General features: G+C 36.4%; 1 protein-coding gene across 4 annotated transcripts in view; it reads right to left on the bottom strand.

Annotated features, from left to right (window-relative positions):
* LOC134647968 (probable serine/threonine-protein kinase DDB_G0283337) overlaps nt 1–21385 on the bottom strand; it is a 54888-nt gene that overhangs the window by 28563 nt on the left and 4940 nt on the right. The window contains exon 1 of one of the 4 annotated variants that reach the window (XM_063502385.1): nt 7254–7827. The exons of 1 other annotated variant lie outside the window; for it this stretch is intronic. Coding sequence is in view for 1 of the 3 variants with exons in the window: in XM_063502386.1 (XP_063358456.1) it covers nt 7254–7269 (16 nt within the window). In the remaining 2 variants the exon portion in view is untranslated. Of the gene's footprint in view, nt 1–7253; nt 7828–21385 lie in introns of those variants that run through there. 2 more of the 4 variants (XM_063502383.1, XM_063502386.1) reach the window with 2 other exon arrangements.

Here is a 21385-nt window from a genome sequence, read left to right as displayed (position 1 = left end):
CTAAAGTATTATATTTACTTATTAGAATTTTATACAATGTAGCGTACCTACGTAGTGCGCCGATAAAGGGGCACCTTTTCTCTTAAAGCGATACAGCAAGACCTAAGTAGGTATTTTAGAATTTTAATAACGCCACATTTCTTTAAGTTCTAATTTATTTAATTAGCTATTAAGAAAGTTACTGAAGCTGATTATGAGAAAATAAATGAAGGTGTACCGAACCACTAAAAGTACAAGTAAACGAAAAGTAGTTGTTTATGCAATCTTCACGCAACCTTCATGGTTAACGGCACGAGCCACGAGTAACATTAAGGGCCAGTTGCACCAACCACATTTGACAGACTGATCAACGTCAGCCGGCGCGCCGGGGCGCCTTACTATGAAAATTCCCATATATAACAATTTTGCGAGTCTCTTTAACAATACGAACAGTTTGGTGCAACCTACTCTAAGAAAAGCGTAGCAATCTAACAACTCGGTTTATAACGATAACTTGGTTTGTGCTTCGAGGCAATAATGACGTATGTAAATTGATTGGGGAACGTATATACCTACTATAGGTGATAATAATCTGACGAGCCATAATAATATGACTGGATTCAAAATAAACACTTATTATATTTTCTTGCTTTATGAACGTTCTTTCGTTTGATTTCATAACACAGACTACACACTTACACAGACACCGGATTGTAAAGCGTTTACAAAAGAGCACGAGATCACCACACATAGGTAGGTAGGTACTTGTAGGTGCAATTCTACTTGAAAAATGCTACGATTCGAGCGGCACACCTATTCTGTTTTTGTAAATGAAATCTCTTAAATAAGAAGTTGTGTGAAAAAGATTTCGCTTCATTACGGATTAAGAAAAAAAAGGCATCGTAATACCCAATTTCTTTTTGACCAAAATTAGATACATAGACTATTTATTATAGCATTATCGTTAATCTTAAGATTTTAGTGTTAATAAAACAGGTGTAAGAACATATTAATAACATACACGACCAAGTCCTTCGGGAGTAATACGGCCATTTATCATCGACGGCGCGGCGGCGAGGATAACTCGAGACGCAAAGGCCCGCTATGTAAATGATAATATTTTAAACAAGATTATGCTACAAGATACTAGAATATCTTGTGGCAAGTGAAACGATAAATAGCAAGAAAAAATAAAGTGTAGCGAAATATGATATGCAAAAATACTGCCCGGTTTTTGCTATTTTTAGTACTTAATTTTTGATTTAAAAGTTACAACGCATAGTTAAAACAACTGAGAAGTGTCAATGAACGGAACACTTAGAGCTCATTTAGAGGATGCGAGAACTCGCATGCGAGTTTCATAACATTGCGGGTTTTGATCGGCCGGTTAAATTGGACGTAACCAACAGTCCGCAATGTAACTAAAATCGCATGCGAGTTCGCGCGCCGTCTAAATCAGCCCTTAAAATGTTAAAATGGAGCTTAGATGGAGCGATGCCTACTGTTTAAAAGCGTAAAAATTTAATGTGAAAATTTTGGGAGGTAAACTATTTTTTTATCGGGTAAACCTAGAATAAACAAAATACTTATATGTTTATAACAATTAACAAAATAAATACGGAACATACAATGAAAAGTAAGATACATAAAAGTCTTATATCTAATAAAAGTCTCTTTAATACAATATTTACATTTATTTCAATTGCCTGCATTGCGTATTAGTTTGTTACCACAGGGCGATTCTATTTCATCAATAGGTAAGTATGTATGTATAATACCATTGAAGTGGGCGCTGCCAACCGTAATGACCCACACAATACGTGCAGCAAAGTTGTTACCGATATAACTTCTAAATAGGCTGTCTTACCAATCCCTTTGCGATACGTACCCACTTAGGTACATGTACCTACATGGTGTGATATAGGTACTAGCGGTGGGTAAATAAAACGTGGCGTTCAGACCGAAACGGGCCTCCGGGAATAGAAATACCTCGTGGATATTACTCGTGTTATATTAGAATGTGTGGGACAGGATAGTGGTAGCGATGGTGCTGCTATTGATTCCCGCAACTATCTCCACCAGCGGTCTGACTTCCGTTTCCGTATTAAATATTTATAATAGAGACATTCTTACGCCAGCGGACGCGGCCCTTTAGTATATCTATCTACCCTGTATCATTATTATATGTGTGTACGTAAAAGTTGATCTGAAACGGGTAGACGGGATATTTTGGGCGAGGTATAAATATACGTTTGATGTGAAGGTGAAAAAGATCGCATGGTTCCCGGAACTTAAAAAGTCCGTTCTATAAAACTAGAACACGTGATATTGTTCCATCAATCAGTGATAAACTCACAAATCTGCAATTATGGTAAAGTCGCAATTTTAACGTCCACTTGTTTAAGTTTTGTAATCATTCAAAAGAATTAGCGGTGCGACGTCCATATGTATTTTAATGGATTCATCTGCTTTTACTCCATATAAAAAAAAGCAAAATATTCCACATTAAGTGAAACAAAGATTGTATAAGAAAACTAATGAGATTGTATTTTATATATATGAAAGGGATACGAAATAAGTAGGTCGATAAGCTCAAATCTAGATTTAGGAATTAGTCTATCTATAATGTGCATATACAATTATAAATTCATGCTTAATCAATTGAACATCTGATATCGGCGTATAATTCTTAGTTTATTTAATATGTTTTCTTTATATATCTATTCTGCACAATATAAACTCCAAACTACTAGTAATTCCTAATCCAATTGAAAATGAACTGTTGAAGAATGACTGAAAAACTCAAGCAGTCAGAGAATTAAGAGTATGAGAGTATACAACTTGTATAACAATTACTTTTATTTGAATAATATTCTTGTAACTCTTGTAAGCCCAAGACAAAGTAAATGGTTACTTTGCTACCATTAACCAGCAACCTAGGGAAAAGGGTCAGTGGTCATGAAAACGTAACTATTACTTAGAAAGCTTTTAAGATTTCGTGAAAATACAAACACATCTAAAGGCTCCTGTGACCGTCGTCTGGCCGGAGCATTAACCCCCCACTTTCATTTTTCAGAGTCAGATAAAATCTCCATCCAAGTGAAAGAGTTACAGTGATTGATAATTTATTACGTTTCTTGCTGGCTTTATCAGAGGGTTATGTCGCCGGGGAATAATTCCATCTTCAAATAATACCGTGATTTAAGTAAAATGATTACACTCGGGTTTCGGAAAGCGATCGGGCAAAAGTAAAAAATGTCACATTATGTAAAGGCACCTATTACAAGGAATAATTCCATGTTCAAATAATACCGTGATTTAAGTAAAATTATTACACTCGGGTTTCGGAAAGCGATCGGGCAAAAGTAAAAAATGTCACATTATGTAAAGGTACCTATTACAGGGAATAATTCCATCTTCAAATAATACCGTGATTTAAGTAAAATTTTACTGATTTTGTTTGGAAGACTGGTAAATATAATTTAAGTAGGTATGGCTCATAATTTCAAATTTCTTTTTCTTTCTGCGGTTATTATGTATGTTAACATTATGTACTCATTAATGAACCCCCAGGTCTGTTTCTTAAGTATGTTAAGTACACTACATTGTACTAAAAATCCATTTGCATTATGTGACTGTTTGTGTTGTAAATAAATTAAAAAAATATATACATATTGATTACTCTCGGGTTTCGGAAAGTGATCGAGCAAAAGTAAAAAATGTCACTTTATTACAAACACCTATTACAAACACCTAATGTTTGTGTCAATAAGTGATTTACAAATACAAGGTGTGATTTCACCAACCTATAAACCTAAAAATGATGCAGCAAATAAATATTTATGGCCAATAGGTACAATGTTCTGTGAGATAGTCAAATGAAAACCGTTAAACTAGACAAATTCAAATTTTCAACTCCCTCCAACTTTGATACAAAAAAAGATGTAGTATAATTACTTATTATATAATAATGATGTTTCCATTTTAAATGCCCCTTCTCAGAGTCATTCTTCTGTTGCAAATGCAAAAGGCTGCATTGGCGATGCCGTGGTTGAGCATTGTGGGCACTTTTGCACCGGATAAGAAGCGGGTATTACGAAGTACCTTTTTGTAATCTTTTTGTAATAATGTGGTGGTTAGGTATCATTTAAAGCTGGTATTTTGAAGGAAGCCGAATTAAGTATTCTTTAATACCACCGAAAAAGCGTAGCTAATTGAAGAAAAGCCTAATATAGAAAACAAAGTGGTGCAGAAAAGAAACAGACCTAAATTGGTGCTTTAGACCAACCAAGTGAATTAATTTCAGAACCCCAGCTTTTAAAGCCATGTTGGGCGTAGAGCCAATACCCGTACCTATAACTCGTATTACTGTGCTATACAGTTGGGTTATGCACTACGCCTTATAATTTGGGGAAAGGACGGAACCCGCGACGTGCGTGACCCGCGGAGCCTTCGCTCGCGTTAATGGCCCAAAATGATGGATCGCCTACACCTACTCGCAAACAGGCAGCAACGTAAGCCAATGCTGTAAATATTAATTACCTTGTAAAAATTACACACGACACAGCGGCGAGCGTTTTGACATGAAAATATTGGAAATCATTCATTCCCAACTTACCACCATTTTATATCTTTTAGATTTTTTCTTCTAATACTACAAAAAATGTCTAAAATCGGCTACATTCGAGTACCTATTGCTTTGACTGAATGTATTTATTCCTATAGTACTCAATGTGTGTGTGTAATCATTCACCTAAATTTTCCTGCCGGCACCTATTGATATAGGTACCTATGTTGAAATTGCTTTCGACATCAATGCAGTGTTGTCGATGTTGTAGCTGTAGATAAGTGGGTATATGTATATTGGGAAACAGCAAATTGAATTATGTTTCTGGTTCACTGATTTCGCTACGTCAATGTATGAAATAAATTGTAGGTTTTGCTGTAAAGTAAGTTTGATACGAGTAGATGAATGAATTGTACATTTTCTCGAGAACTCTAGGAATGCGAAATATTAAATAAAAGTTAGGTAGTTATATTATTTTGATAAGACATTATTAACACGTTCATTGCCAGCGCGAGCTACGCGCTACGAGCAGCTGATAACACGGGGAAACCCGTATGATGAAAGCTTCGAATAGACAACCCACCTAGCGGGTCGCTGGCAGTGAATGTGCTAAATGCTAATCCAAAATTCATGTGACACTTTAGGCTTTTAGAAAATAAATTACCGTTATGGTCAGCTTTATCTATTGTAGGTACATGTACGGGCGTCAGTTTTAAATGTCAAACGATTAAACTAATCTCGAAATGGACAAGATGCCTACACTTCACCCATAGCGCTGGCGGTACCTACACCGAGAAATTCAGTAAAATGCTACAAATGATGTTAAAGGTATGAAAATCGGTACGATTGATCTTTAGGACATTTGAAACAATTTGACCCGAAGCACCAACAAGTAAAAAAACGAGATGAGTTATGACGTCATCCTTTTTTGGATAGAATTTAAAAAAAATGTTTAGAAACCTATCGTGTGTGGTATTAATCGAAAGGGCTTTCTGAGCCGATTCCAAAAATATATCATATCATTACATTTAAGTAATTTTTTTCTTAAATTATAATAAAAATAATTTTCAAAACATACCAAGTTTGGGCTTCTCCAGATACAATACCGTTCAATATTTTTTTGTAAAATATACCTCAAATTATACCTAATATCCTCATATCTTACCCTGATAAAGCAATTTTGAAAATATTTACATTAAGTATATATTTTTTTAATTTTTCAATTTTTCCAAGTGTGATCTATAAATGTATTAGAACAAATTAAATTATTTTCAGAAAATATTTTAATTTGTTTTTATTTCAAGTAGACACACTACTATAAATTATAAACTTTGAATAAATGTCATATACTAAGAAAAAGTGACCAAGGCCTCCAGCCTGGGGCACTGGAGGCCTTGGTCACTTTTTCTTAGTATATGACATTTATTCAAAGTGATCTATAAACTCTGAATTAAATATTTAAATAGAAAGCATAAAATTAATTTATAACGGTTTTTCCAGAAAGTCGCTTATATCTCGGAGTTTATAAGTCGTGGTAGAAATTATCTATGAAAGAATTAACTGAATAAACTCAGATAACAAAAGCTGATTGGGAGTTGGGACTTTTATCGAACAAGCGCTCGCATAGTTTTGGACAGTGGGTAGGTATTTAGACTTTGAACATTGTGTTATCAATATTTTAAACTTTCTTACGTCCTAAATGTGTTCTCCGTGACGAATAGTCAACAAAGCTTAGTTTATACCGAAATTTCTCCTATACCTAATACCTATAAAATATTGATTTAGTATTTTTGTATGCAGATTTTAAAAACTTCTCACAGAAGCTAAATTACTCTTTTTATTTCACCCTGCAGCTAATGATGCCACAGTATTTGGAGAAGATTAAGTAAAGTTCATGTTAGCAATAAAGTGACCGACGGCAAATGAACCGTTCGCGCCGTAAATAGCGCTTACGAGCACCCGGTGGCCCTTTCCACACTACCGACACTGGTCAATAGCTTGTTTTGCCATCCTAATGCGGATATTCTTACCTACGACCCAATACGGTGTCCCATGTATTGGGTAGTATAAAATTAAATTACATATTCAAATAGAAACAAGCCTAGTTTTTTTACTGGAATAATATGGAGATCAAATAGTATCAAAATAATAAGGACTTATCTGAGAATAAGTTTTAAACAATATTTTTGATTGGTTGAATATATACATACATTTGTGTCGATAAGACTAATCGAGAATATATTATTTGTAAGATTACCATTTATATCTTATTTTCATGTATTTTATTTTAAATATTGGATTCAATTATATGAGAATTTTAACTTAAAGTTGTGTTGTGAATACTACGCAAACGTATCAAAGAGTTTTATTTTCTTAGCCCTCATTTAGGTCTTATTGAACGTTGTGAAAGTAACAAGTCACGCAAGCTGTTATTCAGCGGCCGCGGTAAATGTAAAGAAATGTTCGTTTAAGAAGGGCGCCTTTGTATCAGCCCGTAAAACATTATTCATCATTAAGTCAGTCTATCAAGCTTTTAACTATTGGTGTATATAGTGAAGTAATGTGAACCAACACATATGCTACCTTATGTGTGCGTTCGTCTAGACTATAATATATGCTATGTCTGGAATAGCTATCAAGTTCCGTAGCGGGGTTTGTGTGCTACTATATCAAAGCTTAATATATTTTATTTTTTTAAGAATCATACCTGTAAAGGGCGCCATCCTGGCTGTAGCTTAGCGCAGTCACTGAATAATAAATGCAGCGAGCAAGGTTATCTTTTATGTTCCAACAATCCTGGGTTGGAGTGCAGCGGCCGGCTGTTTCCGATTCTCACGCGCTCACTACACACAGCTACGTATAAGAATGTACGTCACTTGGACTAACGAGGTTATAGTATAGAAACAGGAGCGAGGCGCAGGCGGACAACGCAGTGTGGAGGCTCTAGACGTGCGCCCCCGCCCGCCGTGCTCTGCGAAATGATCGCGTGGCGCCGCCGCCCGCCCGCGCGCCCGGTGCAAGCCTTATATTTCCTTCGCTTTTAGAGAGTCGACGAGAGGAGGACCAGTATAACTAAGACCTGGAGATCTACAACAACTATAATTCATCAATATCAGACTTAAACCGGTTCGTCTGAGACGAACGCTCGCCTGTGGATGGCCAACGGATGAGACTAACAGCACAGGCTCGGCCGGCACTCGGCACAACCCACATCTACGTACAGTAAATATTAAAACAACAGATGAATCTCCATACCGCTACATTATTCAAAACAGAGTTACTAATGCAAACAGTAATGCCTTTGTTACCATTTTTGTTATAATTACAAATGTAAGCTTTGTTGCTCCGATGCTATTAGGTTAAATACCAAAGAAAGCTATAGGTACAGGCCGTACTTGATGTTATGTGTGCCCTTTTCTTGAGGCAGAATCTAAGCTAGGTCGATATTATGGTAATATTGCTGCGTCTTTATATTACGATTATGCCTCTACACTACATGTAGCTACGATAGATGCTTATGAATGTATATCTACAGCTCGTTATCTTTAAACATATACGTTAGATAAGATTGGAATTAAAATATATTTCAGTGCCTCTGAAAATATGTCTCTTTCCGAACATACTCTTTTCATAGAGTCTGTTCGGAAAGAGAAGAGTCGTGGAATGTATGGGGCCCAATAAACATCCGCACAGACTACAATCTACATATTGACTGAGTCGCGGCAATTAGACTGCAGACATATTTTTCGAGAATGATCGGCCTGCAATACAACATAGAACTTGATGATAATCCTATGGAGGCCGATTTTATTTATCCATTTGTTAGTATTTTATGCAACCGTTGTTTAAGAGAGGTCAAAAAAGGCGAGTGGCGTGAGTAACAATTTGAGGCGAAGCCGAAAATTGTTAATAAAGACGCCACGAGTATTTTTTGACTCAGTTAAACAACGTTGCATACAATACTTTTTCTACGACCAAGCACTTACTTTAAAATAAAATTGTAAATTTAACAAATATTTTTCATATTTAATTACACAAACGGGTCTACCGTGATATAATTTCATTATTTTTACCTTTAATTCCGACGTTTCAGCTGAGTTGCACCAGCTGTGGTCACGGAAAGACTGACGTCCCAACAAATGTCAACGGAGATATTAATAAAACACCACTACCCGAAATTAGTTCATAAAAATGTTCGGGGTAGACAAAGAAATTGCAGCTACCCGTCAAAGTTTAATGTTTATTGTCCGCGTTGTATGTTTGTGTCGCGGTAGACCCGTTTGTGTAATTAAATATGTGTACAAAACGCGAGAGTTTAAAGTGTTAAATATTTTTCATTCAAGAAGTAGCAAAGAAAGAGTACGGGCGGAAAAATAATGAATGAAATAAAAAAACATGTCTATGGTTCACTCATCTGTCAGAGATGACAATTAAAATTAGGTTGGCGACAATGTATTACATACAATATTTTTTTAGTTGTGATTACACGAAGTATTGTAAGAGTGCCAAAAAGATACTGCGTGTATGCACAAATACTTTTTTGGGGAATAGACTAGACTTGTCTTGACAACTATAAGATAGGGGTTTAAAGGTGTGTGCACGACCCTATCTTGATACGACCTTGACAATCGTTCATGCTGATTGGTGTGATAGAGCGCGTGAGCATGGTTCGTTTGCTACGTACAAACGACACATGCTACGACGTAGCACCACGTTGTAGCAGTCTTGTCCACCAATTTTTATGCCACGTCTCGTTTTCATAACAAATTACTGGTTTTTTTTCAAACCATGATAAAGTCCGTATTCTAAACTTAATTTTAGATTTTAAAATGGTAAATATTGATCTCAGTAGGTAATAAAATTCTATCAATCGTAATAAAATTCGACCCGACAAGACAGATCAAACCAAATCACTAACGAGGATACCCATTTTAATACGATTGCATAACCGAAATCAGTGATTCATAAAGGTATAATCGGAACAATTTGATACCTACTCGTACTCATAACTGGACAAAGCAGCGGCACAAATTGCACTGCATCTAGGTAAGCATCCGGTGGGCACTTTTATATTTTATCGTAGGCGTCTACGGTAACGACACGATTTTGTCGTCGTGATAAAGCAGGGAACGTAATTTAAGAGATTGTATCCAGTCGTTTATTACTTTCCACTAGTTACCACCACGTTGTTTCCAATGGTAATAACTGGAATTTTTGTTCCCACCTATACCCAGTTGTAACAACTCAGAAAAAAAATCTCAGTAGTTACCATCAGTTTGCTGGTAACTCGTGGGAATTTTCATTCCCAGTTATTATCACCAAAATATTGTAATGTTCAATACCGACAAAAAAACCCAGAGTAACATGGAGTGGGAAGTTTTACATCAACAGATGACTGTCTTAGTAAATCGTATGCTTCGACACGGATCCGTGCGTCGGAATTTAAATGTACAATACATTTAAATTCCAAGTTTCAAGTTTTCAAGGTCACTTTTTCAATGATCAACTTTGTCAGGAGGCATACGAGGGGTTAATAGTTTTGCTGTTCGTGGCTTTATTGTTAAACTGATTTGTGTAGAATTAGTTCATTTTTATACCGATAAACCAGGCCAAAATGTTTGTTCAGTTTTAGAGCATTAACTGAATCGGCTGTCGATAGAAAAAATAATAACCCACTCTAATAAAATTTATGTAGGTATTTTTGTCAGTATTGAACATTAAGATATTTTATTAGTAGTAACAACTTGAAATAAAAAAATCCCACCACTAGTTACCAACAAAGTAAGTTGTTACTCGGATTTTTTCTCCTCAGTTGTTAGTACTGGGTACTGATGGGAATAAAATCGCAGTTGTTACCACTTGTAACAACTTCGTGGTAACAAGTGGGAATAACACTCATTTTTGTACTACACCGTAGACGATAGTACAACAGCGATTGTAGGTAGGTATACAATCTCATTAGACTTTGGTACTCTAGTTTCTCGTATAAATCGTGTCGTTACCGTGGACGACCACGATAAAGTATTAAAGCGGGTACCTGGCTCGGAAATTCGTTGATTCAGTCGAATTGCTGAGCTTTCAGGAACTGCACCATTATGACACTACATGACCTACATACTAAGTCCTTTCACAATCGAACTTTAATATTTCACTAGGTACCTAGTTAATATGAAGAAAAGGTTGAATAGTCACAATACTAGGCACAAATTTAATGTTCTTTCACGTCACAACGTCAAACTTCTATATGAAATTATGACGTATAAATAACACTTGCATGCCCTTACCGGAATTTGAACCCAGGACCATCGGCTTCAGACGCAGGGTCACTACCAACTAGGCCAGACCGGTCGTCGTATATTAGATTGACATACTTAGGTACCTATACATAATTGGTGAACAAGACTTCAAATAGGTATATATAACATATCAATATAATAATTCATGTTAAAACTTTGAATGCCGCTCCTGGCCGTTTGGAGGTTTCCAAATACTACCCCTAATAGGATATTGGTTGGTATCATTATTAAAGCTTTTATTCTAAACAACACAAAACACTCATTCAACTTTATACCGTATTCTCGCGCAATAAATCCAAAATTCAAACTGGTTTTCCGATGGTTGTTACGGCTGTCTTGCTGCGTGGGGCAGTACTCTATTTTAAGCGCGCTTATTGGTTTTCGTTCATTCAGGATAATTTCCTGCAACAAGCGCTCTCTACAGGCAAACTTGAAAATACCTCGGAGGAATAATCCAATATGGAGTGGTGACACGCACTAATTTCTATGTGAAAAATTCTGCCGTTTTCGGCGCGGGGGGCGAGGAACGCACACAAATAATGTAAACACTAATGCATTTTTTGCATGCGTCGCTACACACGCACACGACAAAATTATCAAACACTAGCATAAACTATATTCACACAAATACAAGAACAAACACAGACAACCCTGTCCGTGAACGAGATGATGTCAGTTTTAAGTAAACGTAAAAGTGCGAGGGACTTGTCGATAATATTGTCGATATTTTATTGACTGAATTTTAACTGTCTGCTTTAGTCAATTATAACCATCAAAAACATTACATGTGAAAACCGGCCAAGTGCGAGTCGGACTCGCGCACGGAGGGTTCCGCACCATCAACAAAAAATAGAGCAAAACAAGCAAAAAAACGGTCACCTATCCAAGTACTGACCCCGCCCGACGTTGCTTAACTTCGGTCAAAAATCACGTTTGTTGTATGGGAGCCCCACTTAAATCTTTATATTATTCTGCTTTTAGCTTTAGATTTCAACTGTCTAGCTATCACGGTTCGTGAGATACAGCCTGGTGACAGACGGACGGACGGACAGCGGAGTCTTAGTAATAGGGTCCCGTTTTTACCCTTTTGGTACGGAACCCTAAAAAGGTGCAAGTCTCGCAACGCTTCTACTACAAAAAAGTTTTGAGATGTAATGCTAATGTGAAACCAAGTCGGTTATCATCGTAGTGTACCTTTACTTTACCTACTATTTATAGGAACTGCAACAGTAACTTTGTAATAGCATATATTTATATGGAATTACAAACTTACTTATGCAGTTCTTAGAACTTTAAAACGTGACTGATATTGCAATATTTTTAGGTTTTCGATGGCTTGGTAAGCTGAAAACTACTTATGTTTAAAATTTATTGCATATTTTGGAAATCTATAAAAAATAAATCAAAATAACAATATATTTATAATGTTCATATAGATTTTATCGATATTGGTTTTTATGGTGTCCCATCGCTAACTATGGTAGAGTGATACCAGAGTAATAAATTAAAAGTGCCTATTTATGGAAAATGACGGCAGTAAATACCTTAAAATAAATAAAATACAATACAAATATTGGACATGTAAAATAAAAAATATACGATAGAAACTAAGAGAAAAATGAATTTTCAAACAGTAGTAGGGTAGATGCGTTAGTTTTCGTCCACTTGAAGAAATTGAATATAAATCTACATTGCTGCAAAAATTTGGACTTAAAGCAATCCTTAATGTCGAGACAATATACGAGTATTTATCTACATAAAAAATGTATTTGGCAAGTAGCAAATTAAATATCAAATATGTTATTTGCTGATTAGCAAATAACATATTTGATATTTAATTTGCTATTTTTTATTTGTCATGTGGACGAAAACTAGAGACTAGAGCATGGACGAAAACTAGCACAATGACCAGATCGGTAATATCACGTTACTTATATGATTTATACTATTTATTTCTTTGAATGGATTATGTTGATATAAAAATAAGGTGTTATAGAAAAATAATGTGTTATATAAATTATATAATAATAAGCAACGCAAATTAGAAGTTAGGTATACCTAATGAATATTTAGAAAGTCTTCTTTAAATATTACCCTAAATTAGATCTAGTACCATGAAGTGGTATCACTTTCAGATTGACAATGTTTTTTAGTTTTTTGCTAAATTAGTGCACTATTTGATAATATTTACATGTAATAGTACTTACATATGAAAAGAAACGTGTTCTTTAAGTACGCTAGATGTGTCCGATAGGTTTTTACAGGAGAAAACGCTACAATTCGGCATTTTCTGCTCCTAACATTCCACTTAGACTGACGTTTGCTGAATGGCGTATAACGTATGGCAACTAGTTTTATATAACCTCCTTGACCGGCGGCCGCCGACTTTTGGCAGAGGGGAACGCCTGTTAATAGCGGTTCCTGTTGGTTTATTATTCCGAGGAAAATACGCTACGGCGGTAGACTTTACGTACAAGAGAAGCAACTAGAAAACTAGATGTCGCTTTTGTTTGCTTTAACAGACATTTCCTACGCGGACAAAATTCTACGTCCAAGTGTTTTACCAACCCCTCAATAGATGGCGCGTGGCGTTGTGAATATATTTTCACTTTGTTAAGGAACAGGACGGACGCGTTTCAAATCTTGTAACTGAAATATGAACCACTTCCTGGTATCGGATTCAGTTGAAATTTGGAGTAGTTCCATAATTCAGTATATGCTAACATGTAGCTGGGGGCCTAGCTAAGATGACCAGTCGTTCATCGACAAACGCCGATCGAATAGAAAAAATGTATCGACATGAGCATGACAGATGCAACAAAAAGTCACATGATCATTTCTATACTATTATTTCACTTTCTATTGGCATCAGTTCTAGACGCTCACACACGCGTTTCCCAAATCACCCTATATAAAAAGAGGCAAGTTTAATAAAGATTCCTTATAAGTCTTATGACGGTACCGCTTATCGCCAATCGACCCGACGTGAAGTATTTGTCCTCTAACCGTTGTCCTTATTGAGAGACGAAAGCAACGCAATACTGGAGTCGACTGACTTTAAATGAAATGGAATTTTTACTAACTCTATAAAAGCATCACATGCTTTAATTCAATATATCTTATATATCCGCGTTCCGCGAAAGGTGCGCTCTGATTCCGACAGGTTTTTGGTAATTTGTTGCATTTATGTACTTACTTAATATTATAGTGGGAGACCTATTACATAATATGTGTTTCTACCCCAATCAGTTTTTTCTAAGTTGAGATAATTGCACATGGGTTGTATGTGGAAAAAGGGACTTTGAAATATATATTAATTATATTTCTGCTGGAATATGGTATTTTTTTAAATAACTTTTTTTCTATGGTTCAGTATCGCCTCAGTGAAAACGCATTTTCACTAATTAAAACTTGTTTTCTGTAAGAACTCGGAGAAAACCAATTTTAACTGGATTTTCGCAGTCAAAACTAGTTTTTGCAAAGTACTTTTGTTTATGAAAAGTACAGAAAAGTAGTTTTCAACAAAGGAAAACTAGTTTTGAATAATTGTTCAAAAATGTCATCATCTCCTTCCTCGCGCTGTCCCGGCATTTTTGCCACGGCTCGTGGGAGCCTGGGGTCCGCTTGGCAACTAATCCCAGAAATTGGCGTGGGCACCAGTTTTTACGAAAGCGACTGCCATCTGACCTTCCAACCCAGAGGGTAAACTAGGCCCTTATTGGGATTAGTCCGGTTTCCTCACGATGTTTTCCTTCACCCAAAAGCGACTGGTATAAATATCCAATGATATTTCGTACATAAGTTCCGAAAAACTCATTGGTACGAGCCGGGGTTTGAACCCGCGACCTCCGGATTGCAAGTCTTACCGCTAGGCCACCATTCTCAATTGTTCAAAAATGTATTTCAGTGAAAACTAGTTTTGGCTACATGATACACATAACACAAAAGAAGCTTTTTTTCTACATTAACATTACCTATACAAATAATTATAATTATAAATATTATAATACATAAAGTCGGTATTGATTTGGTCACGGTCAACCTAACACGCTCCTCATCGCTTCGCTCGTCGTCGCACCTATTTATTGGCTTTGACCCACGTTTCCCCTCATTGAATTTGTTTTCACTGAAATTAATTTTGAATAATTAAATTGTGGAAACCAGTTTTCACCAAGGCGTTTCGGAAAACTAGTTTTAACTAGTGAAAACGCCTTTTCGTCAAGATTAAATTTTCACATTATTAAATCACACTTCCGCTTTAATACAAGCGAAAACCTCATAAGCTATAATATTATGAAATCGGAATAAAAGCAATTGAGGGCGAAAGTTTCAGCCAAGTTAACTTAGGCCATTAGCAAATACAATGCCAATTATATCCTACATTATGCCTATAACTGGAACAGCGAGTACGGTTGCTTTTTTTCATTCCAATTTTGTAAGTCCGGTTTCAAATTAAGTAAGTAAGCGACATCATTTACCCTTATTAAACTAGAAATCAACGGTTTAAACGTTGAAAGATGCACTCTTAAGCATTATTAAATATACGACCGTATTCGAACAATGCTTATAAGATGTCACAGCGATACGATACCGATCTGTCAGTGTCAAAAGTGAAATTTCTTCAACCAAAAACGTCACTTTTGACACTGACGGTATTATATCACTGTGGAGGCTTGTCGACCGCGATCTTGCGGGCTCAGCACGGTTCCATTTTTATCGACTATCACTATGCCCGTCACTTTCGCACTTACATACTTGTTAGAACGTGACAGGCATGTTGATAAACGATAAAAATGCGACCGTGCTACTAGGGTTGGTGACATCGGGTCGTGATTAATTTCTTTGTTTTTGCCCATTAATATTGTTTAATGTGTAATACTGATAGCTTAATCCAGTCATCATAATACAGTAATCTTGATACGAGTTTAATCACCACTCTGAGCGCCTACCGCGAACCACGTTCGACGTGTTGCCTCTCTGTCGCACTTGTAAATTCTTACGTAAGTGTGACAGGGAGGTAACACCTCGAACATGGTTCGCGGTAGGCCCTCTGGTGTCAACGCCAGGTAGCCCCACGTGGCCCTTGTAAAGTTAAGCTATCGGCTTACAAGAGCTCATAATACAACCGAACAACGTTCGTGCTCTACGAGCATTTGGTATTTCTACCTCTAACCGTGGCTGGCTAGAGCCCTAGAGGCCATAATTTCATAGTTTTATATACCGTACACTGGCTGAAGTTTATTTACGTTATAAATAATATTAATTCGATCCCACGTGGGATCCACTTTGATGTTGGCGAAATCATCGACAGTAACAGTATCGATGGAGCCATATTACCCAAATAAAAGATTGATATGCTTATAAGATGTCAGAGTGGTGACATCTTATAAGCATTTTTCGAATACGGCCGATAAGTATTTACTGAAACAAGAAGGCGAGGCGTAGATTTAATGCTCATAATACATGTTTGTAGATTTAATTTAATTACATACAAATATGAATTATGGACATCAGCATCGTACCGTCGCGCGTAACCTTGCAGAACTTCCCCAGGGAAACTTCTAACGTGATTGGTACTGATTCGTGACATTCAATCAAAGTGTTTCTCTTTGTTCTTAATACTTTTGCTTAAACGGATTTCGCTTTCTTCTGAAGGAGCGGAGCAGATAAATCTGTCCTCTTTTTACCTTTTACTAAGTTAACTCTCCGCCCCGCAATTACGTTCGCGGTTTTTGGCGGATATTTCCCTCGGGAACCAAATAGAGTTTCCAAACATCAGCAATGGTAGATAAACTTGTAACGAGATAAATAATAATTCGAATATTAAGTAGGTAAGTACTTACCTATATTTTTCACTTTTTTCAGTGACATAAGGTTTGTTTTAGCTTCGAATGTTGTACAGATAATGTTTGGCCAACGTACTGTATTGAATTGGCTATTTCAACTGAAATGGCTTAGTAATTAAATTCCGTGACCGTAATCCGAGTACCTGAATTTATTTCCTCTTATGATAATTTCTTCGAGTAATTAGGAAAAAATATAAAAATAGATTAATCTTATAATTGCCAAATTCACGATAAGTATGTAAAATAACAACACCCTTGAACATATTTATCCATTTATTTTCTTGTCTTATTCCAATTCACAATAATCTCGTCTTATGACAACCGTTCGCTAGCACGACACAACAACCAAAAAGAGCCGTCCGCCAAGTGTCGTTTCTTTTTATACCCAACCAATAACAGTCTTCAATTTCAAACTACCCTTAACTTTAAAAACGTATTAAGTATGTATGCTAAGTCTTCAATTTCAAACTACCCGTAACTTTAAAAACGAATTAAGTAGGTATGCTAAATACCAAAAACCCTACAAGTATATTTTTTAAATTCGTTATTTTTTTAAGATAAGATAAGATATCATTTATTTGCGTGAATTATGGTAGTTAACAGATGTCACATAGTTTTTATAGGTCACGACATAATTCAGCCGAACAACGGCACCACGACCACGACGATAGGCAGACTTTAAATATTTTCACACAATCCTACATCAAATGGGATTATAATTAAAATTTATCTAACTCCACACAATGACTTTCCCTCGCCATAAGTATCCGATGTTCGCGTAAAATATGTCCAGACACAAAGTTACGATCATTTTAACGAGCACATTACGGCAGGTTCCTATGAAAACTCGGATCATTTATGATCAATACGTGCATTGTCAAAGTTAAAAATTATTTAAGGCACGGGGTACGGAAACGGATTGGCAGTTAAGTACCCACTAAGTGAGTTTTAATACGATTTTAGAGCATTCGATCTGCGCGTGAGATAAGATTAAAGTCATTTTAAATCTAACTTATAAAATAATAAGGTAAACGTAGGTACTGGTGCTCGACGCGGTCCCAAGTCATCTTGAAATTAAGTCATTGTCAATAGAGGTGACAGGGTGTCATCTATTGGGCATTAGCATGTCGAGCACTAGTGCGTTTACCTTACCTGGTATAAGATTTTCTAATTGTTAACCTTATCTCTGTGATTTCGTACATTGATTTCAATTTACAATCATGTACCTATATACACGTATTTGGGAATGATTTGTGTACTCAAAGAAGAAACTAAAAGAAACATAAAAGTACCTACACTCTAAATAGCATTATAAATTCACGTCACTTACGTCCCTGAACATACGATACGGCCCTTATTTGGCAACGCCAGCTAAATACGAATTAAAGCTCAAACTTAACTGCTGGCTGTAGCCATTATTCTGAAGCAGCAGCACATTACGTAGCGTAGCTAGGGAAAACGACATGAATATAAAAATACACGCTTGGCTCCTTCTCACAGAGAATAGAGAACACTCGTGTTTTGTCCGGTGGCGTTACCGCCCATTCAAAGTTTCTAGGTTCCCACTCGGCAGAGAACAGTGTCTCGAGCTCTCTAATTAGGTCGCTGTTATGAAGGTACCTATTGTTCGTATCGCACACTGATACCTACATACTTTAACTTTGTGAAATAGTAATTTATATGTAGGTACGTATGTAGATACATATTATACAGGTTAGCTTCAAAGAAGCTTTTTCTCAAATACCAAATAAGAAGCTAGTTAATTATTCGACTAATAAGTAATACTTAATTTATTTATTTTTTACTTTCAATCTTTTTAAACTTGATTTAGCTCCAATACTAACTAAACCATTTCTACTATAAAACTTGTTTGAGAGCGTGTTTGGTCGTTACCGTAAATTGGATTCCTAAAGTGCTAGTCTAGGTCACCGTATAGAAATCGAAGATAGAGACCGCACTCGCATAAAAAATCCGGATCCGCACATAATAATGGAAAAAAGACAATGCCTATCGTGGCGCTGGCATGTTCACTAAAAGCAATCACAGTAGAGACGTTTTCATAACAAAGAATGGCCTCTTTGCGCGGCTGCCCTGCAACCCTGAGTGGATTGCTCTCTGTGGAATAAACTTTGAACACACGAAATTTTGCATGCACCCAACACCGCTAACTTATTACGTGATAAGTGGAATTTCAAATCAGGGTTAGGTGTTTTTACATTGATGTAGGTACATACTTACACTATGTATACAAATCAAATATGATGAAGTAGTAGGTAAGATGATTTCGCGCATTTATTATATACCCATTCGACCTTAGCGTGAATATTAAGAAGTCACAGTAATAAGAAATCCTTGGCGTTATTCATAAACGGCTTCTAACTTAATTAGTTGATGATCGTCGTTCGTCCCTATGTCGTTATGCCATAGAGAGGGACAAACGACGAGCATCAGCTGATTAACTTTTATGAATAATAACAGCAGACGTTTATGAATAATCATTAAAACTGCAGAGATTTGGGGGTAAAACAAAAATATTCATATTCATATAACCTGACATGGAAAGTGTAAGTAGGTACCCAATATCAATTATTTTATAAAACAAAACGGCGGGCATTTAAGGAAAGAACGCCGTTCAAATTGGCTGACGTCGGGATTTCGGCCGATCGATGCAAAACCCATTCATCGCGCGACCCTGAATCACCATTCATAGACCAGTTTGCGTTAGCCTGCAAATTTCCCTCAAAACATCCTTCAAATTGAGTGTTTCCAACTTTTCCGCGACCTCACGTTTAAACGACGACATTCAAAATGATTAAGAGTTTGTAATCGACCCTTCAGCTGTTTGTTTTATGATTTTTTCGGGCCATAACGACTGTTATCGCATATTTTAAAATGAGTAGGGCTTTTTCGTGACTAAATGACATTATTGCAACGACGGGAGTGGCGCGAGGGGTCGCGGACGCCTTACAGGTGCGTTACTCGGAATATACTAAACAAATAATTCTAAGAAGCTTGTTTATTTAGGAACTTGAAACACATTATTATAAAGTTACATGTACACGTCGTAGGTATTACCTATATTCTCCTACATTTTAGGGTTTTCAAATTGGAAGTTTAGCAGTGTGCTTAATTAAGCTCACGAGGTACCTCGAATCAAAAACAGCTACAATGGATGTCAATTTGATTTAATTTAGACATTATTCGCCGCGTCCGTCTCATAGATCTCGTCAATTTAGTGCGAGCCACCCACGTACCTATAAATAATAGTATTGAATTAAGAATACCTTATCTTTATCATTTATAAACTACATAAATTAAAGTTCAATAAAGACGTTTCAGCCTGTATAGGTCGAGATAATATTAAATTAGTCCATTTATTGATTATTGATCCGCTTCAAAATGAAACGCCAAGGGGTGTATGTAGATGTGTCATTCTTAGTAGATTAAGGGCCACTTGCACCATTCACTAACCCAGGGTTAACCGTTTAAACCTGGAGTTACCATGGTTACCAGTATAATTTGACACTGGGTTAACGGTTTAACCGGTTAACCCCGGGTTAGTGGGATGGTGCAAGTGGCGCTAAGATAGTGTACATGTGCAGTGTGTAGATATATTCAATTCATATGTCTATCTATACTTATGATTAAGTAAATGTCAAGTTTAAGAAGATTTTTGTATTGACTTTGATTGAATAAACGTACCTAGTTTAAGAAAATAGAACAATAATGTTAATAATAAATACGTATCTTTGTGTGCGTGAGACAGTGTATGAGACTTAAAAATTTGAATCCACCAGCCTCCTGTGCTGAACGGAACCTATAACATGGTATTAAACGGCAGCCTGTAAAAATACTAAATGGCAGGCTTGGGCAGGTACACGACTCGGCGGTACCGGGACGAGCTCGCAGTTTGCGAGTCCGAACTACGAAGAGCAACCATTGTGAATACAAATGCGGCCTTATCAGCGCGCATGCACGAGCGACCACTGAACAGGTACCTAAATTGGGATACAATTCCAACCAGACAGATGTAATTCAACATGCCACATTTGATGTAGGTACTGCTGTTCTACACAAACTATTTATTACACAAGTAATTTGATACGTAGGTGCTAATATTTTATATGCTGAAAACTACACCGATGTTATGTATCGGTATACCTACAGTATTTTTTTTAAAGTAAAGGCAATCACCATTGAAGCGTGTTAAGTTAGTTCCAAATTATTTCAGTGTTCGTATTCGTGTGTATAAAGCACCTTTTTCTACTCCTGCACTCTTATTTGTTGATTAAATGACTGTCAGAGTGTGTGAGATCGAAATCAACTTCATAAGAAGTGCGGCGCGCAGTGTTCTTAGGATCCTAACAGCAGGAATATTCATATGCAACTGTTGTTTTGTTTTGAAGTGAAAACTTCTTTAGCGGCGCCGGGCACTTTTTGAGGTGGGGAAAAATGATAAACTCGAGACAGCGTAAGGCGATCACGTGACCGTAAGGGGCGTAAGGTTTAGATGGCCACTCATAATTTAAATGGCAGTTACGTATAAGTGACGAATATCACTATGTTTATTAGAACTTAGCTTTTATATAAAGCCTTTAGTTCAAAAAGGCCCACAAAATTATGGTTGATTGAAAAATTATGAGCGGTTCTTTTTTATTTTTGTTAAATATTTATGTTACCAGTGCTGTAACAAATGA

The sequence above is a fragment of the Cydia amplana genome, chromosome 5 (assembly GCF_948474715.1).
Source record: "Cydia amplana chromosome 5, ilCydAmpl1.1, whole genome shotgun sequence".
Lineage (NCBI taxonomy): Eukaryota > Metazoa > Arthropoda > Insecta > Lepidoptera > Tortricidae > Cydia > Cydia amplana.
Note: the sequence above shows the minus strand (reverse complement) of the source record. Positions and strands in the feature narration are given on the sequence as shown.